The sequence below is a fragment of the Lathamus discolor genome, chromosome 5 (genome assembly GCF_037157495.1).
Source record: "Lathamus discolor isolate bLatDis1 chromosome 5, bLatDis1.hap1, whole genome shotgun sequence".
NCBI lineage: Eukaryota > Metazoa > Chordata > Aves > Psittaciformes > Psittacidae > Lathamus > Lathamus discolor.
Window position 1 is genome coordinate 19,242,192 of NC_088888.1, and position 21,228 is coordinate 19,263,419.

Below are 21,228 nucleotides of genomic sequence, written 5' to 3' on the forward strand. Positions count from 1 at the left end.
GATGTTCTTCCTTCCTCACCCCCCTTCTTCCCCCAGCACTGCCACCCCGACAAGTGGGGTCCTGGGCTGAGGAGCAGTATCGCTTACATGGAGCATGTGTCTGGCTTGGGAGGAGGGGGCATTTAAATGGGCAGCTGGCTTTTTTTTGTTGTTGTTGCTGTCCCTTGCTCTGGAGCTGTTCCTGCCATTTCGGCTGCTGGCAGGTCCACGTGGGGGGAGCTGAACAGTGCAGGCTCCTCTGGGAGACCGGGCTGAGCGGTGCGCCCCAGCAGGAACGATTCCAAGGAGGGTAAGAAAAGAGGGAACGAGGTGGGGAGGACAGCGGTTCCCTCCAGTGCTTCTCCTCCGAGCATCCCGCAAGCAGCCCCCTGCTCCCGGAGCGGTGCAGAGGTCCGAGCCCCGCGCTCGGGCTCCCGCACGGAAGCGTGAGGAGCTCCCGGGCACCCCCCGGTCCGCCAAGGCACTTCGGGGGGTGCCGGGGGCTGACGGTGTCTCCGCAGGCTCGGGGGGGCAGCATGCCCGCCCCGCCGCTGGCCGCCCCGCTGCTGCGCGCCCTGCTCGCCCGCCTGCTGCCGCTGGCCCGCAAGCGCCTCCTGCCGCCGCTCCGCCGCCTGGGCCGCCGGCTGCGCTCCCGGGAGAGCCGCCAGGCCGTGCTCACCTGCCTGCTCTGCCTCCTCAACCTGCGCAAGAAGGTGGACGACTGACGCCAGCCGGGCCGCGGCCGGGCCGGGCGCGGCGGGTCCCCCCCGCCAGCCCTGCCCGCCTCGGGAGGAGGGACCGGGGCAGGGGAAGGTCCGCCCAGCCCAGCCCAGCCCAGCCCAGCCCAGGCAGCCGGGGCCGGACGGCTGCCCGCGCCTCGCCGCCCGACCATGGCAGCCGGGCCGCCCCCCGCCCCGCTGCCCCCCGCGGCTGGGCCGCCCCGCTGAGCGCCCCCGCGGGAAGGGGCGGCCCCGCCGCAGCCGCCCGCCCCGGGGAAGGAGCCGGCGCCGCCCGAGCTGTGTCCATCGCCGGCGCTCCCCGGCGGCGGGGGCCCCGCGCTGCCCGGGCAGCGCCAGCAGGCTGCTCCCCTGCCGGCCGGCCGCGGGGAGGATGTCGGGCAGCACGGCCAGGAAGGTGCAGCCCTTCACCATCAGCACCAAGCTCTCGCTGCCCAAGTGTGCCGCCGACTTCCCCGGGGACGCCTGCCCCGGCATCGCGCTCACCTCCGCTCTAGACACCCACCGCGGGCTCCGCCGGAGCCTCAATGAGCGCATCTCCCTCTACCTGGCCCACGCCCGGGCCGGCCCCGTCGCCCCCGAGGGTCAGCCCCGTAGCCCCAGCCCCGGCGAGGACGGGGGCACCGACGATGAGCGGCTGAACCGCAGCTCCCTCGCCCGCTCCATCAAGAAGATCACGCTGTCCAACTGGCATGGGGAGACCGGCGCAGGGGACACAGCGGGACCTGGGGACCCTGGCCGGGCAGGCGGCGAGAGGAACCACAACAACAACAACAGTAGGCCGGGGAAAGCTCAGTTCAAGGTAAGCACTACCCGAACCCTGTACCCTCCTCTCCGTGTCTTCCTTGCAGTACCCCTTCCGGGCTGCCAAGGGAAGGGGTAGATCCTGGGGAGGTCCGAGGGATCCGTGCTGCCTTGTCCCCATGCCCTCGAGGTAGCACTCACTCCAGGGCTCTTGGGATAGTTGCTTTTCTTCCCATGTCCTCTCCCACATTCCCCCCTCCCGCACTTCTCTGTGCTGCCAGGCTGGAGGGCAGAAGGTCTTTGCTAGAGAAGAGCTTTCGGTAGGGCTAAGATGACCCAGAAAAGCTCTACCTCAGAGCCTGGCTGTGGAGGGCTTAGCTCTTGGGATGCCTGGGATGAGGCAATGGTGTGTGGGGAGCTGAGAACTCACTTTCCCATTTACCAGAGGGGAAACGGAGGCTGAGAGAAGGGAAGTGACTCATGGAAGGCCACACAGCCAGGCAGAGCTGGGACAAGGCTAGGAGCAGGACCCCGGCTCCCATCACCCCACCCTCTGGGCCTGAGCCCTAGCAGGCACAGAGGTTCGAATCCATTAGTGCCAGAGTCAGGGAGACCCCCCGTTGAGGCTGGGATGGGGCAGAAGGCAGCTCAGAGACCTCACTGCTGCTGGCAAGAGCAGGCAGGAACTCCTTGGGATTTAACCCTGAACCGCAACAGCTGGTTTTCCGGTGGGATAGCGCTAGGGAGAGCCGCACAGCCCACTGCCAAAACCCTCGTCCTCATTGCCAATAAAGGCCAGACACGGCCTCGCAAGAGCTGCTGCTTCCTCCAGCACGCAGGCAGCTCCTCACTGGGCAGCCAGAGCCTGCGCAGCCCAAGGGGCATCGGCATGAGGGCTCCCCTCTTTCATATAAGGCAGGGACACGTGCTCGGCTCCGCAGTGTGGTGCGGGACTTTCGGGAAGCTGCCAGGATCGGCCCCTCCTTCCTGTCCGGCCTCGGGGGTGGAGCTGGAAGAGGGGGGGCAGGCTGCAAGATGGAGCTTTGGGTGGCAGAGGGGGAGCCAGGGTGCAGGGGAAAACGTGTGTTTGGTGGGATAGTGGATGCAGTACAGAAGGGAACACTGTACTCCTCAGAAGACGCATTAGGTCTTTCCCAAGTGTGCTCCCTGGCCTTTGGCTCTGCCCTGCAGGAATGCGGGACTCCTCTGGCATGGGCACAGTGCAGCCCAGGAGGGTCTGACCATGGTCTTCCCACTCATGCGACGTTACTGACGCTTATTTCTCTATGGGAATGTGACGAGCGTATGTGCCATGTTAATCCTGCATGTATGAGGGAAAGAAGCGCTCACAGAAGAGGCAGCTGAGGCTGCTGCGCTCATTTCATGTGTGGCTTTGCCCGTGTTGTGAAGCCTGGGGTCCTGCTGGGGAGTGGCTTGATGCTGAGGAGGGCACAGCTCCTTCTCCCAGCCTTTGGTTGCTGGGAGTTTCTTGTGAGGGACTGGGGGGGGGGGGGGGCAGTCCCGGTAGAGCAGCTCTGCGGGAAGGATGAAGTCATCCTTGTGCCGGCAGCCCTGTTTTCCTGCAGCTGACGATCGTGAGACGAGGACTTTAAATAAAGCTCCGTGTCACCTGCAGGCTTGTCTCCCACGGCTGAGCCCTGCTGCAGCCGGTGTGGGAAGCTTCCTAGGGTCTTATGCCCCGTAAGCTTTTCATATTTAGCTCCCCGCCATTCCCTAAATGGCATCCAAATCCTTCAGCCCTGCTGTCAGGCAGGGGGGTGCCTTCTCCTTCTGGCACCCTCCTGCCAGACGCACTGAGCGTGCTGGGCCGTGACTCAGCCTCGCTCCTTGCCGGCTCTTCCTGCTCAGGATGGGATGCTGCGGCGTGTGGTGGTGGTCTGTCCTCTGCAGCCACCAACTGGGCTTTGGAGGGCCCTAGGAAGGTCTGGTGGTGCTCATCTGCCAGGAATGATAGGGTTGTTAGACTGCCGTCCATGCTGGGACTCTTCTGCAATCCTGCAGACAGTAGAAAGTCACTTTCTGTGCAGGGAGGGAGTCCTGCTTTGCCTGTGTTGGTTGCTCCTTGGACACTGTCCCCAGATTGTAGTGGTCCAAGTGTGGTGGGATGGGTCTGGCTCTGGCTGATCCACCACCCATTTGCTAAGAGGAAAGGATGTCGGGGCAGCACACGTTGCCCACCACCTCATGTTGCCCTGTGCACACTTGGATGGCTATTAGAGAGAGAGCAAGGTGGCCCTGGGGAGGGAGTGGAAGGAGGTCCGTGCACTGGCCTGCTGCATCCGACAGCCCAAGAAAAGATCCATCTGTAGAGGATGAGAGTGACAGCCCCTGTGCATGATCCAATCAATCCCACGCACCTCTCCCCTTGGGGCTGGGCTCCATTAAGGACAAGGTAACGTGGAGTTCATCCTGGACCTCCTCTCTGTGCCTGGCTGCAGCTCCTGGACTTCCTTCCTCCTGCCTCTCCCTCCCTCACCCCCATCCCAAGGGAGCCAGCCCTTCCCTGCAAGCCAGCCACCCCCTTAGTTCTTGCCTTCCAGCCACGCCGAGGTCAGGGATCGGCAGCTGAGAGGGTTCAGGTTTGTGCCGGTGGCGTTAATGTCCTCCTGTGCCCTCACACCTCTGCCCCGCTGTCCTCAGATGATCAGGGGCAGTAGTGACCACTGAATGGGTTTCTGCAGCATTTGGAGTCAGTTCAAGGGGGAACAGGGTGTCTGTGTGGGAGGGAAAATGGAGAAGGTGCTGACCTTGGGAGCTCTTGGAAGTTGCTGAACACATGGCAGGAGCTGTGGATGCTGCGTAGAGGAGCCTGGCCTGGATGTGTAAGGAGGGATGGGCAAGAACCCGGCCAAGTGTGTGGGTACTGCCAGCAGCCTCCTCTGGCCAAGGGCGTGGGGATGCAGATGCATGTTCTTCCATCCTCCAGCTGATGGGATGGTTGAACACTTCCAGGCTTATGACTGTGCCATCTTGTCTCTAGGTCTTCCTCAGGAAGGATGTGGATGTGGAGGATGAGCAGCAGGAGGCCGTGAGCCTCCGGGCTGGTGGTTTCTGCTCTCCAGTGGACAGAGGTTCCCCCTTCTATGCGGTATGTCCTCCTGCCCTCGCTGTTTAGGAGGGCACAGCTTGAGCTGAGCAAGTGAGGGCAGTCACTGGTGGTGAGGTGCAGATGGAGCCTCGCTGCTTCAAATGAGTAAGGGGACAAGCTAGGCATAACGGGGTGAGGGGTCTGCCCCTCAGGCCAGTGCCCAGAGGGTTTATTGCTTCCAAGGGGGCAGGATTACAGGCTCCTCCAGCCCTGGAGGTCAAGAGACCCAAGATCCCAGAGTCACCGGAGGGCCTGAGAATTTGTGTTGCTATTTAAAAGAAGAAAAAAAAAAAAAAAGAAAGAAAAAAAGACAAGACAGAGGATTTCTGTAGTTCTTGTGGTTAAGCAGAAAGGCTTTGTAAAGCGACTCCCATGCCATCGGCAGGGCAGCACATGCCAGAGTGCTTAGAGAGCCTTAGTTGCCCAAAGCCCACTGCTCTACACGCTCTTATGAAACGGCACCCTGGCAGGCTTGGGGTCTGCTAGGACTCCATGGGGCAGCTTGCACCCAGCTCCCTGGGGAGGGAAGGCTGCCCTTGGGCTGCCCCGGGAGAAATTTCTGCTTGGTGAGTAGAAGCAGCGAGCCCTGCACCTTCAGGCTTCTCCTGGAGATGCCCAGGCTCCTGTTTGCCACCAGTTAGTACAGGGTCAGGTCCTCCTCCCCAGGCAGTGGGGTGGGAAGCGAGTGCCCGGGTGGCTGTGCTGTCCCCTGGGCTACATGCAGCTGGGCCCGGGGCTGAGCTTGGAAGAGGGCCAGTGCTTTCACTGGCTGACCTCTGCCGTCACCCCTGGCAGAGCTGAAGCCCTGACACAGGGTTTCGTCAGCATCGTCTGCCCACGAGGCTGAGTCCCGCGGGAGGTGCTGTGCTTTCTGCCCACCACCACTACTCACTTCGGATGGGAGCTCCGGGTGCCCCTGAAGGGGCGACAGGCTGAGTTCATCAGGGACCTGCCCCATACCTTCCCCATCCCATCCCCTGGCAGTGTCCCTTGGGGTGACACCAAATGGATGCCACAGACAGGAATGCTCCCTGTAGGGACATGCAGCCTCAGGCTGGAGGGGCAGCAAGCACCACATCTGTCTCCAGATTGGGTGCAGGTGTTGGGTGCCATCCCACTAGCCTGGAGTGACCCAGGGCTGAGGGACAGCCTGGCAACCCCCTGCCAGGGCTGTGAAAGCCACCGGTGCAACCTTGGTACAGGAGAGCTGTGCCTTGGAATGCTGGAAGAGAACCCTAACTATGTCAGTGGAGGAGTGGGATCAGGGATGAGGCAGGCTGACATACCTGAGTTGTGCATCCGAAATGCTCCTGGGAGGTGATGGGGAGGGCTCTCTGTGGCAGCACGATGAACCCCCCACCTCTGCCCACCCCAGCTGGCAGCATCCCTGGCATCATCACCGCAGAAAGAGAGCCCCAGGGGCAAGGAGCCCAGCACGGCACCAAGAGGTGATGGGCGAAGCGGTGCAGGAGCAGCCCTCCTCCTCGACCCGAGCCCTCTGGTAGCCCATTTCAACCGGGAGATGCTGCAGGTGAGGGCAGATGGGTGCCCGTTCTAGGAATTGTGTGGGGAGTGGAGTGGGGGGCACCAGGGCCTTTCATGTGAGCAGCAGGGGAGGGCGCGCGCCGGGGAGGCTGAACTCCCTGCCCTGAGCGAAGCCGTGGTTGTGGCATGAGATCATGTTTGGCTGCCTCTCCCTGGCTGTCGGCCCCAGGGAGAGGGGGTCAGCCCACACCAGGGCCCTGCTTCCTCCCCACGTGCGCACGCTGCTCCCGGCCCCCATCCTCCTCCTCCCAGTCCCTATCCCTGGGAACAGGGATGGTGCAGGGGGGCTGCTTCTTTGCTGTGCTGGGGAGGGTGCATGGGTGCTTGAACTGCGGAGGAGGGTGCAGGGAGAAGAGATGCTTCATGCAGGGATGTCCTGTGCAGAGATGCCTGATCTGCCCTGCTGGAGTGGGGGGGCAGGTACTGGGAAGAAGCAAGATGCTACTCACCTTCTCACTCCCATTGCCACTGATGCCATCCTGAGCCCCTTTGCTGGCTTGTTGGTGCTTGGAGCAGATGGATTGTCAGCCCAAAGAGTACTCTTGGGTCCCTGTTGTGGCTTTGGAAGGGTTTGAGCTTGAGTCCCCAAAGCCGTGTCCTTGGGTCTCTGGTGGAGGTCCCTGGCTATGTGGCTCTTCCCACATGGCAGGCAGAGGGATGGGTGCGAGGCAAGCTGCGGGACCTGAAGGACGGCTGCGACCTCCAGGACTGGGAAGAGGTGGCTCAGACGCTGCAGCGGGACATGAAGGATTTTGAGAACACGCTGATAAAGCTCAACCAGGTGAGGGTGGATGGCGGCACGGCTCCCATTCCCTGCAACACCTGTGTCCCTGTGCTCTCCAGAGCAGAGGGTCCCTGGGAGCCCCTCACGCTGACTGGGTCCACAGATGGGTGAGCAGCTGATGTGGCGGGCCAGCCCCAGCGCTGAGGCAGTGCGCAGGCAACTGCTGGCCCTGCGGGAGCAGTGGCAGCTCCTGAAGCAGACAGCAGCCAGCCAGAGCAAAGCCCTGGGCGGGCTGCGGAGCCTGCAGGACTTCAACAGGAAAGCTGAGCGGCTGGAGGCATGGATCAAGCACAAGGTGTGGGGTGCGCAGGGCGCGGTCCGCGGAGGGGGACAACCAGGCTGTCCCACTGCCTTTTCACACTCTCCCCTGGCCCAGGAGGAGAAGCCATCCATGGAAGCCCTCCTGCAGGAAAGCCCGGACAAGATCCAGCTCACCCGCCGCATCCTTGACTTGAAGCAGGTGAGAAGCTGCTGGGTGACCTGAACCTGGAGCATGGTGCAGGTCCTTGAGGGGGTATGCTGATGTCTGTCTCTGCTCGGGCCAGGAGGAGCAGCAGTTCCAGAGCCTGCACAAGGAGCTGAACAGCCTGGCCCAGAAGCTGGAGAAACAAGGCAAAACTGAGAGCAGAAGCATCTCAGCCCGACGCAAGCACCTCAACAAAACGTGAGTGGAGGATGCACAGTCTGAGCCAGGCACTGGGAGTCAACAGGCTGGGAAGCAGGACCCCCGAACCTCCCTCCTGCCTCCCTTCACCCCAGCTCTGCACCGCTCTCTACGAGGGCATAGGCTGCCCTTCACTTCTCCCCTTCCACTGGCGCAGGTGGCTGCGGCTGCAGGGGACACTGAGGGAGCACCATGAGGCTCTGCAGCTGGCCCTGGAGGTGGCTGCCTTCCTCCAGCAAGCGGATACCCTGCTTGGGGCCATCCACACCAAGGTACCAGCACTGGAGCCATGGTCAGCCTGGTGCGGGGCTGCTGTATGCTCAGAGCAAAACTGGGCAGGTAGCATCTTGCTCTCATCCCCTGCATGGGGGCTGCTGTGGTCCCAGCACCCTCAGCCTGGGGCTTGGGGAGAGAGCTGGGAGACAGAGCCTGGTGTAAGAAGGGGAACCAAAGGGGCAAGCACAGCTTTGCAGCATCCCTTTCTGCCAGAGCTGAGGGAGCGCCCTGTCCTCCTCCTGCTGCTCACTGCAGCTTCTTCTTACAGCAAAGGAGCATCTGTGGTGTAGGGAAGCCAGGGGAGGGCGAGCCATGCCGGGATCGGGATGTCAGGGACATAGCCAGCCAGGTGATGGTAAGTGCAAGAGACTGCCTCATGCCCTGAGCTCTGGGAAGCATCCCAATAGAGGGGAGATGTGTGTACCTTCCCAGGTCAGTACTGGCACCAACCAGCAGGGCTGGGGACTCAGTGAGCACCCCAAAGCCACATGGGGTGGCGGGGCTGTGTGATAATGGGGGACCCTCCTGGGGGCAGGAGGGGACCAGGTTTGGCCCCGCAGGGCTGGTGCTGGGTTGCCATCATGCACTTGCACTGTGGCCATGGTGGCTTATCTCCCATCCTGTCATTGCTCCCTGGCTGCTCTCTCTCCTCCAGATGCTGGATGTGACCGTGTCCCAGCTCCTCAGCCTGCAGCCCAGCCTGGCAGCCCGGGTGAACCCCAAGCACCGAGAGGTGAAGGAGAGCTGGGCACAGCTCCAGCAAGCACTGAGGTAGGGCATAGCCCGGCAGGACCCCCAGAACCCTCTAGAGGTGGAGGCTCAGGGAAAGATCTGCATTAGGTCCTGGCAGGCTGTCTCTGGGGCACCAGCTCCGCTTAAGGTGTCTCTTCATCCTCTGCTCCCCTGAGCCTCTCTTGTTCCCCTTTCACAGGACAGGGAAGGCTCCGGTGCTGGTGAGCAGTTCTCCAGGGGGAAAAGCTGTGGCTCTGAGTGCTGAGTCCCGAGCTGCAGGGAAGGAAGCAGAAGACAAATGGACAAGAGTCCCTGGGAGCACGGTGAGCACAGGCGTCTACCTTCCGCCAGACATCTCCAGCACCTTTGCCTTGGAAAAATGAGCAACCTTGTGGGAAAGGGGAGGTGTTAGCAAAGCCCAAACTGAGCACATCTGGACCTGGCCCTACTGCTTATGGGAGGTGATAAGTGCCAGGCCTGGGACAAAGGGAAGCACGCTTTGGGCCGGCAAGGGAGGAACAGGAGCCTTTGTTCTGTAGGTACTGAAGGATGTACCAGGGAAGATGGTGGAGCACAAGGGAGGAGAGGGGAGCAGCCTTGGCTCCCCGGTGGCGATGCAGCTTCTTCAGGGAGAGGACAGCAAAAGGTACTGGCTGCAGGGAGCGAGATGGAGTTGGAGGGGATGGGGATCCCCTGTGCAAGGGGAAACCTTGCAGTTCTGTCTCTGCAGGAGGAGGAGAGAGGCAGAGACTGAGTGGGGGACGCGGCAGCAGGAGGCACATGTGCAGGATGTGTGCCATGTGGTGAACACGGTAATGTCTCCCAAAACCACACTTTGCACCCTGTCCAGCCAGGGGAGCCCGTGCTGAGGGGCAGGAGTCCCTTCCCTGACACCCTCCTGCTGTTTGTGGGCATGCTGCTTGTGCACGCATGCTGTCCCTGGTCTGGGCACTAATGTACCACATCTCCCTGCCCCTCAGCAGACTGTGTCCTCACACAAGGACAGTGTGGGTCCCAGAGTCCCCCCATGCCTGGGGGATGTGGAGAGCCTGGAGGAAGCACAGACGCAGCGGGAGCCCCTAGACCCCAGTTCCAGGGCCGCATTCCTGGTGAGCCCCCTCAGGTGTAGGCTGTAGGGTGACAGCAGCAGGGCCCATCCTAACCACCCTCCCTGCATGCCTGCCAGGAGGGGCCAGTGCCTGGGAGGCCCCCGGGGAGCCCGCAGGTGGAGGCCATGCTGCGGGAGCTGGGCGAGCTTTGGGAGGACCTGCAGAGGAAGCACCAGGAGAATGGCATCGTGCTGCGGGAGATCGATAAGGTACATGGAGGAAGGGCTGGGGTGGGCACAGGGCATGCCCCTGCCGCAGCAGCTTGCTGGGGGTCAGCAAGCAAGGTGCTCATCAGGACAAGAGCTGCAGCATTGGCACTGACATCTCCGGATGGCATCACTGCTTCAACTGTACCACCCGAGCTGCCAGTGCCCTGGGTACCCACAGTGGGGTGGCATGGCCTCTGCCTTTCCTGGGTGGCTCAGAGCCAGGCTGATGGGCTCCCCACTGTCCCCCAGGCACTGAAGCTGGTGGGGGAGCTGGATCGGGCCGAGCGGTGGCTGCAAGCCGTGGCCGGGTCACTCTCAGAGCCGGCTGCCATGAAAAGCCCTGTGGAGCTACGCCAGGACCTGGATGAGATGAGCCAGCTGGAGAGGCAGCTCGTGCTGTGTGGCATCAAGCTGCAGGCACTGCGGGAGGAGGCGGCAGGCGAGTCGCCCACTGAGCATGAGGGAGCAAGGAAGATGCAGAGGAAGGTGGAGATGGTGGAGGAGAAGTGAGTCCTGGGGGAAGGTGCCTCCTCTCTGATTCCCAGGTTGGGCAGGGAGGAAGATGCTTGCCCTGAGGAGGTGCGGGGAGGATGATGCTTGCCACGAGGCAGTGTGGACGGTGCCAGCATGTGTGATGGGTGCCTGTCCCCACAGGTTGGCACGTGTGCAGGCAGCCCTGCGGCGCCGGGCGGCAGACCTGCGTGACTCCCTGGTGCTGTCTGAGTTCTTGCAGGACCTGCAAGAGGAGGAGGCGCGGAGCTGGCAGGGACCTGAAGCGGTGAGCAGTGGGACCAGGCATCCTTTGGGATCGTCCACTACCTGGGACCAGAACTAGGGCTGGTTGGTGGCTGGCAGGGGGACCCCATGGGTGTCCCCCTCCAGCCCAGCTGCCTGGGAGTATGTTCCCCACATCCCTCACTCCTGTTGTTTCTGTTGGCTTCAGCCAGGGAGCGGTCACTGCAGCTTACAGGGGTCTTTTCCCCTGCTCTTGGCCCAGGCCGGGCAGCCGCTGAGCAGAGAGGACTTGAGCCATCCCTTGGGAGAGCTGCAGGAGGCTGTGGAGATGCTGAATGATGCAGCGAAGGAGCGGGAGCGGGTCATAGAGGTGGCAGCAGAGACGGAGAACCTGGAGCGCCTGGTAGGGGATGGAGGCAGGGGTCTGGGGAAGCAGCTGTGTAGTCCACCTGTAGCTGAATATGCTAGCTAGTTGGGATAGGGCATGCACCTTAGCCGGTCCCAGTGGGACATAAGGTCATTGGATACATGGGGGCTGCTCTGTGTGAAGTCATACCCATTCCTTCTGTTGCTGCTGCTCCCTGCCCTTCTGCAGGCACATGGCAGGGTGCCGTCTGTCTGGGGTGGACTGGGGCTGCATGGTGAGTGGTGGCACAGGGGGTCCCACACCAGAGCTCATCCCTTCTCCCTAATGCCCATCCAGGTGGCAGAGGTGTCCCCATGCCTGGAGGCTCTTCGATGCAGAGCCGAGGCTCTAGCTCGTGACACTGCCCAAGCAGAGAGCGGCTTCACTGCGGTGAAGAGTGAGAAGGATCTCGAGGGGCTGCAGGGCTTGCTGAACCAGCAGCAGGAGCTGGAGGTGAGACCCAGGGAGCACCGTGCCCATGGTAGGGAGGCGTCCCAGCTGGCTGGGGCCATCCCAGGGAGGCACTGGCCCTCAGGGGCCCAGGTGTTGTGAGCCTTGGCACACCATGGCAGGCTGGGCTGGAATTTTCCAGCAGAGCTGAGCCCTGCCCCGCTCCGCTCCCTCTGCCAGCGCGGGCCAGGCCAAGGGGAGAAGAGCTTACGTCAGCTCCTGTGTGCCAGCCTCTGGCTGCCAGCACCTCACTCATCTTCCCAATGCAGGGAGGTGACTCACGCCAGCAGAGCAGGGAAACCAGGCAGCCCTCTGCTCTGCCCATCTTCCTGCCAAGGGTGGCTCTGCCTGTTCCCTGTGCCAGCATCCTCCATCCCCACATCCTCCCCTCCATCCCATCATCCCAGCACGCAGGGGAGTCCAGCCTGGGCACAGAGGGTTGGGTGCATCCTGAATCTTTTCTGCCTTGTGCTCTTTAGCGTGAGGTGTCAGAGACCCTGCAGGGACAGCTGGAGGAGCTGGAGAGGGCAAGTGCACACCTGGAAGAGCTGTGCCCCACTCATCTGTGCCCTGTCAGCCGGGAGGTGCAGGAGACGCTGTGTGCCTGGGCAAGGCTGCGGGAGCTGCTGCAGGAGACCCGGGCCCGTGTGCAGCAGGCCAGCCGGCTGCGGCTCTTCTTCAAGGATTACTTGGCCATGATGTGAGTGGTGGCAAGCCATCAGGGTTGTCTCTGCAGGGGCTGGGGAGAGCTGGTGACAGCACGGTGTGGAAGCATGGGCTGCTGGTGGGTACATGGGCAATGCCAGAGCTGCAGCCAGGCAAGGTCATGGGGAGCCTGGAACCAAGGGCTGTGCCAGGGCTCCCTGCTGTGGGGCAGCCCCACAGCATCTTGCCCTGCCCCACCAGACTTGCTGCTACTCTAGCGAGCTTCTTCCAGCCATCCCTGAGCATGGGAATAGCTTCTCTGGGGCCTGCAGGGCCGAGGAGGGAGTAGGTCATTCCTCAGCCCATTTTTCACATGCCCACAGTTCCTGGACGGAGGACACGCGGGCTCAGATCTTCTCTGACAGCTCAAGTGGCCACGGCCTCCCAGAGACTCCGTGTGAGGAGCTGGAGAGAAGGATCGAAGGGAAGCTCAAGGAGTTTGAGGCGCTGGCAGCATCAGGGCAGCAGCTGGTGTCTGAAGAGCACTACCTGAGTGCAACAGTAAGGACAGGGCGAATGAGGTCGGGGAAACCCTCAGAACCCCCCAGAATCCTCTGTGGGCAAGGGGGAACAAGGTGTGGGTGCAGAGCCCCAGCAGGTGAACAGCCATGCATTCCTGGGGCTGCTCAGGGCAGGAAGGAGTTTCACTCAGCAGTAGATGCTGAGACCTGAGGTGATGTGACTGTCCTCAAAAACCCCTCCTAAACTGCTCTGTAGTGGAGTGTCCTGGTGGGGCCAGTGTCCGTGGGCCAGGAGTCCTTGCAGGCTGCCCAGCATCTCTCCTCCCTTCAGATAAAGGAGCGCTTGGAGGAGCTGCAGAGCATGCTGGGCTGGGTGCTGGTGCGCTGGCGAGCACAGAGACACCAGCGGGACCCAGGGAGCAAGCAGGAGGACAGAAGAGACCCGGAGAGCCCCTCGGGCATGTCTCCCACCAGCCAAGTGAGTACCCAGCCATGCTGAGGAGCAGGATCAGGGAGCAGGATCAGCCTTGAGGCTGAGGGCAGCAGAGGCACCGGGTGGAGTGGGTGGTGTAAAAGAAAGGGAGGGATGTGTGCCAATACCTCTGGGATTCTCAGTCAGGGCAAAGGGAAGATTGTCCTGAGAAAATGCCTGCCTCTGGCAGACCTTCCCCCACGTTCCCTCTCTTGCCTTTCTCCCCAGGAGCAGCATGCCATGTGTGCTCAGCCCCAGCTGGAGAGCATCCACAGCCCAGTGGAGTTTGTGCCCTGCTCCGTCCTTGAGCCTGTGCAAAGATCAGAGCCACGGCTGCCAGCAGGAACGGCCATCTCCCCTCAGGCATTGCCCCACTCAGATGCCCCATCAGGAGTGGAGCAGAGCCGGGGGGAGCCCAGCAGCTCAGCATCCCCTGGTGCAGGACCCCACGAGGAGGCTGTCATCTGGGATCCTGCTGAGACCTCCACGCTGCTGCTGCCGCCGCGGGGCCCTTGCGGGCTGGGCGGGACGGTCAACCTCATCCTCAGCATCAGCAAGAAGGGCGAGAAGAAGAAGGCACAGCCGGTGCCTGGAGGCGAGCGGCTGGGGGAGGAGGCGCTGCGGACGGTACGTGGGGATGGCAGGCAGCTTCCGCAGAGCCACGGGTGAGCACGCAGTGCCTGTCCCAGGGCCAGCCAGGGTGGCTTCCCAGAGCCGCGCACCCATGCAAACCGGGAGGCTCTGAGGGCTGCGGGGTACCCTCCACCCTCCACGGGCTGTTTTCAAGTGAGCTGTTGGGGCTGTATCAGTCTCAGGAGAGGGACCTTTGGCTGTGCCGATGCCAAGCGATGCCCAAGGGCCGAGGACCAGCTTGCGCCACCCCCTTTGCCTGCGCTCTCCTGCTCTGGCTCCTTCACTCACTCTGCCCTCAACTCTCTCTGTGTCTCTCTCTCCCCCTGCTCAGCTCTCTGCCACTAAACCCTCAGGCTGTAAAACCTTTTGGAAGCGTTGCCAGGGGCTTTTAGGAAACACTTGGGGTAGTTTAAAGCGAAAGAGAAAACCGCCTCACCAGCCAGTGGAAGAGGTAACATTCCCAGGGGAGGCTGCATGCTGGGCAGAGTGGCTGCATGGTGTGAACCTGCCTGCTACCAACCCTCCTTGCCATGCTGCTGTGCCCTGCAGTGGGGGTCCCGCAGGGGAGGCGAAACCCCCCTGGAGCCATGAGCTCCAGAGTGTGGTGGGTGCTGGGGCATGTGAGGAGGCAGTTTGGGCAGGGCTGGCCGCAGCTTGGCCCCCTGGGTAATTGGTTCTGGTAGCCATGGTAGGCGGGAGAGTCTCCCCCCTCCATTGCCAGAGTGCAGCGGCGGTCCCTTGTGCAGCCGACTGAAGGGAGCAAGGGTGGATGGGGCCATGTGAGGGTGCACGTCTGGGGAGGGCTCATTCCGGGTTGCGTGGCTTGTAAGCCTGGGGCTGGGAGCCCGGTGTTTTGTTGGTGCTTGCATCCGTCTGCATGAAGCATTGTTTGTCCCAGGGACAGCCATGGCTGGGCACCCCAGCGCAGCCAGGATGGGTAGCCCAAGGGGGAGGCCCCAGGCTGGAGTGGCAGAGGGCAGTGGGGCAGAGCGAGGGGCTGCCAGGAGAGTTTTGGTAGCAAACACCCTCCAGCCCAAGGAGTACAGAGACACACTGCTCCAGCTGCTGCGGGCAGCTTTTATCCTTGCAGCTGTGGAAACCCAGGAGAGGGGCTGCGGGCGGGCTGGAGAGGGTCTCTGCAGGGAACGGGGGGGCTCAGCCCCTGCTCGGTGCATTCACAGCTCTGCTGCCTAGGGGCATGCAGGGGTGGGCAGCAGTGACTGCTGTCTCAGTGCCCACCCCGACGTGATGGCAGGGTGGCAGCAGAGCTACAGGCATAGGCAGCCCTCAGTGCACCGCAGCAGGGCAACTCCATCATGGGCAGAGGTTCCTCTGCCTTCACGGAGGTGGGAGCAGCCCTCAGGGGGCTGAGGTGAAGCCATGCTGCTCCCGGCTCGCCGTGTGCCGCTGGTGAGCGTTCTCGGCTGCCTGCCCCCTGGCTCCCCACTTGCCTAGGCACAGCATGGAGAGGGGGTGGTCGGTGCAGGGTAATGGAGGCTTCAGCCATGACGGTCACACCTCTCTCGTCTCTGTGTCCCCAGGCACAGGCAGAGGCAGGGAAAACCTCAAGTGCGAAGCGGCCGCCCACCGTCACCCGCCGGCCTCCAGCACCCAGCACCGGGACCCCGTCCACCTCTCACACCCTGCCCAAGGCCGGGGCCGGCTCCCTCTTCAACAGCCTGCAGCGGCGGGAGCAGGCGAGGGCCGAGCAGGCCCGGCTGCTGACCCTGCAGGGTATCATGGGTGCCAGCTCCCTGCAGCCCGCGCCCGAGGAGCGGCACGGCCCCAGCAGCACATGGCCTCAGAAGTGCGGCCGGAGGAAGGGGGGCCCAGGAGCAGCCGCTGCTGGACCCCAGCTCGGGGAGCTGCTGCTCTACGTCAGGAACCCGCTGGTGCGGGACATTGATGCTGAGTGCGGGGCGGCCCCCCAGGACACCCACCTCCCCAGCCAAAAAGCCACGTGCCCCCACCTTTCCCTGGGCTCCGTGCTCAGCCTGGAGCTGCCCCGGGACCCGGCGGTCTTGGGGTGCCACCGAGGGGCCACGGTGCGGCAAGAGGAAGCGGAGGGGCAGGAGCAGAGGCAGCTCAGGGTGGTGAGGCCGCAGGAGCCCACAGGCACGCATGGGGCTGTATGGCAGAAGAAGGTAGATGCGGATGGGCACAGTCCCCAGGGACCTGGTGAGGGGCTGGGGTCTTCCCCTAAGAGCGAGCGAGGAACGTGGTTCGAGGAGGTGAGCTTCAACCCCAGCTACAGCCAGCAAAGGGCACACTGTTCTGGTGAGGAGCGCTGGAGCCCAAGGTGCCCTGGCAGCGCTGGTGAAGACCCCCTGGACTTCAGGCCGAGCCGGCTGCCCCGCGTCGGCGTGCTGCGCAAGCGGGTCGGACGGGAGGGGGATGAGCTGTGTGCCCGGCTGAGCCAGGACGGCAGCCCCGGTGCCACCGGCAGGGCCAGGCATTGCGAAGCCGCTCGGCTGGAGCTGGGGCCATCCCCTGCTGGCACACCAGGCAGGGCCGGAGCCATGCCCAGCACTGCCCGCACACAGCAGCCAGCCGGCAGCGGCCAGCCCCGAGTGTCCCCAGCTTCCCCCACTGCCCCCACCCAGCTCTCTGTCCTGGAATGGGAGCTGGGGTCCCCTCAGCCCCTCAGCCCTGCATCGGGCACCAGAGAGGTTTGCCACCCTGCCCACGGGCAGTTTGAGGAAGAGGAGGAGGAGCTGCAGGCCATCTGGAATGGGGCAGATGACCAGCAGGCACCCAGCATACCGGCAGGCAGCCGTACCCACCGCCAAGCAGGGAGCAGGGCCGGCAGCGTACCCAGCCCTGACGCCACTGCCGGTGGGCCCCTCATCCTCTCGTCAGCCAGCAACGTATTAGTGGCCAAGTTCACCCTTCCCACTGCTGCCCGGCTCCTCCACAGCCCTTCAGGAGAGAAGAGCCCTGGCGCAGGGCACGGCAGTGTTGGCAGTCCCAGCAGGCACAGGGTGTCCCCCCGCGCAGAGGAGCTGGTGTCCACAGCCTCCTTGGATGGCCCCAGCGCCTGGGATCTGCGGAGATGTGGGGAAGAGGAGAGGGAGGGCAGCAAGGTGAGAGCCATGGAGAGTCCCTCGGAGTCAAGCAGTGGGTTGGGGGACATTCCAGGCAGCAGCTGGGTTACCCGCTCCAGCAAACTTCACCCCAAAAGCCTACAAACAGCACAGAACAGTGCTTCTGTTGTCCCATTCCCACCTTGGCATTGCCTGCGGGAGATGGGTCAGGCAGACCCCACGTGCTCAGGGCCTGAGATGGCACTACCAGAACATGCAGCATTCACCCCCGTCTCCTCACAGGTCCCTCCCGGTAAAACGGAGTTTCAGATGATGGAGGGCACACTGGAAAGGAAGCACGTGTTGCAGACAGGAGGGAGGAAGGTACGTGTGTGGCTGCAGGGCTTCTTCAAGGCTAGAGCGCTGGGACATGGCAGGAGGCATCCAGGTTTTGGGGCATGAATGTGAAGCCAGGGGTGCTCCTGGCACTACCATGCAGTGCTGCTGGGGGGGCAGAGCCCACCAGGGCTGGGGAGCACTCTGGGTGGCATGGCCTTCTCCCAGAGCTGCTGGTGTCACAGCTGTCCCGTCTGTGTCCTGCAGGCCAGCTGCCGGGCCTGGGGCCTCTTCCACGCCGTGCTGATGAGGCAGACACTGTGCTTCTACCAGGACCGCAGGGACAGCCTGAAGGTGTGGTGGGGGAGAGTGGAGTGACACGGGACGGAGCTGGCAGCGGGGAAGGCAGAACCTGCTAACCTGCTGTTACTCTTGCTGTTCCCCGTGCTGCAGAGTTCCGTGGTGGCCCTTCCCCTGAACCTCGCTGGGGCAGTCTGCACCCCAGATGCCGAGTACACAAAGAAGACCAACTGCTTCAGGCTTCAGTGAGTCACCCCAACCCCGGGCACAGGCCTCCCTGATGTGCCCCTGCTGGGACAGACGCGCACCAATACCAGCCATTGCTCAGTGGCTCAGTGCGGTGCTCATGATTTCCTTCTTTCTTTCTCTCCCGTTTCCCCTCTTTCTCAGGCTGGCAGGGGCTGTGGTATTTGCACCCTGTGTCTGTCTCATTGCTGACTTGTTCTCCCTCCGTGCAGGCTGCAGGATGGCTCCGAGTACCTCCTGAGGGCCCCTTCCCAGCCCCTCATGAATGAATGGGTCTCCAAGCTGCAGCAAAACTCAGGTGAGCAGCCCTTGCTTGTGAGAGGGGCATGGCTGTATGTGCGTACCATGGTGTGCAGCCCCACTAGTACATGGAGGGTCAGAAGAGAAGCAGTATGGTGTTGTCTCTGATTTATGCCTCCTCCTAACTTGCCTTGGGAACAGCAGATCTCTGCCAGGCAGGATTTGGAGGCTTTGTTTTCACACCACATACACAGTTATAAATCAGGAATAGCACAACTGACGTCAGTGGAGCCGCAGCAGCGAAAAGCTAGTGTCAGGAAAATTGTAATTGCGCCTTGGTCTTCTTGCATCCTCTCTGTGTGGCCTGGAAAGACCTTGCCTGTCATCCAGGCAAGGAGACCTGCAATACTGAGGTCTTCCCACTGCTGTACCCATACCCAAGGGGCTTCAGGTCTCACCAGGGTTGGCAGGACCTGAGAGCAGGCATTGCAGCAGGAGGTTGGAGGGGCCCGCCATGCAGCACGCGCACCCAGAGGTGGGGGTGGCTCTGCAGGATGGCCCTGCACGTTGCTGCACCTAGGAGGATGTTTTCTGTGCCCCCAGGTTTCCCCGAAGTGGATTACTTCCAGGTGGCAGCACAGCATGTCGAGGGCACTGGCAGTGCTGGGGGGTGAGTAGCCAGGAGCCGGCTAGCTGGATCTCATTGTTTTACCTCTCTCCCATGCTTGCCCTTGTGAGCTGCTCCAGCAGGATATCAGGGGGCCAGTCGGGTTAACTAAATCTCTGCTACTCCCCAGCTTCAGCAAGGTCCCCAGCCCTGGGAGCTCCCACCTCCAGGGACAGCATCTGGTCACGACCACCAAGAGCCAGGAGATCGTGGTGCTACCCTGCTCCAACGCCTGGCTGCAGCGGGCTCTGGGCAGCCAGGATGGCACAGCCGATGGAGCTGTGGCAGCAGCAGGTGACTCTTCTGGCTGGCTGGGCTCCTGCTGTCCTCTCACCAGTGCAGACAGGTGCAAGGTTGCTGACTGGGGGTGAACTGAAGGCTGTCAATCAGTCTTGAGCTGGGTGTTGTCTGGGCCAGGAGGCCCAGAGCCCCATGACCAGGAATTGGGTTGGGAAAAGCACCGGTTACCTCCTTTCACTTCCTGGGATACATTTCGCTGTCCTCTCTGGGTGTCCTGTGGTGGCCCTGCTTTATGACCTGTCTCTATTCTGCTCCAGAGGATGCTCACATGTCCAGGCACAGGGAGCAGCAGTGGTCACCCAGAGGGTCCCCGGGGTTGTGGGACAGCAGCTGCCAAGATGATGACTATGGGCTGGTGGCCAACAAGAGGAGGTCCTACTCCTTCACCTCAGGTAGGACGCTGGTTTTGCTGTCACTGCCAGAAGGTGGCACCACTGCCCCTGTCCCCACCGACAGCCGAGGGCAGGTGTGATGCTGCTCCAGCATCCACCCGGTCCCACATCCTTGTGCTTGAGCTGCAGCTCCCTACTTGGGGTGAGCTCTGGGGGACTGGCAGCATCTGCTTGTACCCTGCCCTCCCTGCTGATTGCTCCCTCTTGCAGCCACCTACCAGAGGATCACTCCAGTGGCTGTGCCCAAGGAACCCATGGAGGCTGGGAGCAGCTACTCGGTCACGCTGTACATTGGGGAGCAAGGACCCGCTGTGCCCCGAGCACGCTGCCACTCCTTCGTGGCCCGGCCAGGGACCCCACAGGACACACTGGGGGAGAAGACCCCTGTCCCCCCTCGCCCCAAGAACAAATCCGTCTTCAAGAAGTTCTTTGGGAAGAAGGAGTGAGCCCCAGCCAATGGGGAGAAAAGCCCTAGCCTGCCCTTGGTCCTCCTGGGTGCCATCCCAGAATGGTCTCTGCTCCCAGCACCAGCTCACCGCCTCCTCAGGGGAGAGAGGCTGCGGTGAGCAGCTCTGCTCCAGCCACCGCAGCTCTGGCCTCAGCCCGGCGCTGAGCACCGCTCCTGCCGGGTGCTCTGCCTGGGTGCGCTGGCTCCCCAGGCATCCTGCCGACACGCAGCACAAGCAGGGGGTCGGGCGGTGTTGTTTTTATTAAAAAATAAACAGACACATTGTGTGGGAGCTTCTTCCTCCAGCAGCACCCGTCGGGCTCTGCATGGGGGTCCTTGCTGCGGGGAAGCCTCAGACGAGGGAGACCTCTGCAGCGGGGTTCAGTTCTACTTGTGGAAAAGCCTGAGCGTCTCACAAGGATGCTTTGTCCTGTGGTTCCTCTGTGCCTGTACCCAGCCCAGCTAATCCCATGGGGCAGCTGGGCCCCTTTTCCTTGCTGCAGGAGGTTGGTGGGGAAGCCACTGACTGAAGAGCAAATCCTCCTGCCTGCTGAGCCTTGCCAAGCCTGCCCAGCTCTTGGATGGCCGCTGGCCCAGGTCATGGCAGGCAGTTACTATGTGCCATGGCGGAGTAAGGGCAGTGTAGCCAGATCCCCAGGGCTTCCTGCATCCCAAATATTTTGCAATAACTTCACCAGGCTCCAGCAGCTTCAGCTGCCCTGGCTCCTGGCTGCACTGGTAAAGGGAAAGAGGAGGTAGCCCAATCTGCACAGAGCATTCACCAGCCCAAGGGGGAGAAAGGGGAAGCTTCCGGGGCTCTGGGTAGCAGGGCCTCTCCCTGGCAGCCTGCGAGGCTGGGCTGCGCACACTCTTCGCCTCCTTATACATGTTTTGGGGCTGAAAATAGAAGTACTGGCTGCAGCCCAGCTCTGCAGCAAGGGCTGAGAGAGGAGTCCTCCCGCCGCCCCATTTCCCTCCTGCAGTGCCACTGGGACTGGAGGTGGGCACGCTGGAATCACCAGCAGAGGGGCTTTCTCCGTGCTCCCACTGTGGGGTGGGAGGACATTCCGGCGAGGGGTGCTGCTGTGCTTTTAGTGCTCCCCCTGTGCCTTCCCACCTTCCACTTGGCTCCATTGCTCTTGGCTACGACACCTGTTTTCCTCCAGCACTGAAGCCCAGCTGCCTGTGCTGCCTTAATGGGAAGAGGCGAGGGGATAGCAGGGCTGGGAGGGGAGAATGTCCTGGGAGAGGGCCAGCCTGGGATGGGCTAGGAAGGAGGCTCCGGCCGCACATACCAGGAGAGCAGCCGGTGGGCAGATGCCAGTTCATTCCTGAGCAGCTGAGGGGCCCAGTGGAGGGGCAGTGTGCTAGGGGGGTTCTGTGTGAGGGGTCCCCACCCTCAGGCCCCAGGGGGCTGGTGCCGACCCACAGTGAGGTGGAGGCTCAGCAAGCGTCCTGCCATAGCCAAAGTCCAGCACAGCAGCATGGGGTGACTTGTGCCATCCCAGGGAGGATGCTGGCGCCCG

The 21,228-nt window shown here is 62.6% G+C and overlaps 1 protein-coding gene across 5 annotated transcripts; it reads left to right on the forward strand.

Annotated features, from left to right (window-relative positions):
* Positions 1 to 962: 962 nt before the first annotated feature.
* On the forward strand, positions 963 to 19,982 carry LOC136014864 (spectrin beta chain, non-erythrocytic 2-like). Of its 5 annotated transcripts, none has more exons than XM_065679981.1 (32): positions 963 to 1,518; positions 4,462 to 4,569; positions 5,945 to 6,100; positions 6,764 to 6,895; positions 7,002 to 7,193; positions 7,275 to 7,358; positions 7,444 to 7,562; positions 7,720 to 7,834; positions 8,107 to 8,193; positions 8,494 to 8,609; positions 8,770 to 8,893; positions 9,110 to 9,216; positions 9,301 to 9,382; positions 9,551 to 9,679; positions 9,757 to 9,888; positions 10,138 to 10,394; positions 10,543 to 10,666; positions 10,832 to 11,026; positions 11,327 to 11,482; positions 11,959 to 12,179; positions 12,508 to 12,685; positions 12,977 to 13,123; positions 13,346 to 13,744; positions 15,292 to 16,833; positions 17,077 to 17,157; positions 17,377 to 17,463; positions 17,563 to 17,654; positions 17,868 to 17,953; positions 18,499 to 18,565; positions 18,693 to 18,856; positions 19,120 to 19,254; positions 19,465 to 19,982. In XM_065679981.1, exons 1-32 carry the CDS (start codon positions 1,090 to 1,092, stop codon positions 19,698 to 19,700), a joined length of 6,279 nt encoding a protein of 2,092 aa, XP_065536053.1. In that variant the 5' UTR covers positions 963 to 1,089; the 3' UTR covers positions 19,701 to 19,982. The 5 variants fall into 5 exon arrangements, with proteins under 5 accessions (XP_065536053.1, XP_065536057.1, XP_065536054.1 ...); XM_065679985.1 differs by having other exon boundaries at positions 15,292 to 15,981; XM_065679982.1 differs by having other exon boundaries at positions 9,554 to 9,679.
* Positions 19,983 to 21,228: the final 1,246 nt, after the last annotated feature.

Excerpts from the sequence above, each read along its gene's own strand:
- LOC136014864 (XM_065679981.1), top strand. The coding sequence starts at position 1,090 with ATGTCGGGCAGCACGGCCAGGAAGGTGCAGCCCTTCACCATCAGCACC. Across the intron at positions 6,896-7,001 it reads CGCTGATAAAGCTCAACCAG|ATGGGTGAGCAGCTGATGTG; the intron begins GTGAGGGTGGAT and ends CTGGGTCCACAG. Across the intron at positions 9,383-9,550 it reads TGTGCCATGTGGTGAACACG|CAGACTGTGTCCTCACACAA; the intron begins GTAATGTCTCCC and ends CCTGCCCCTCAG.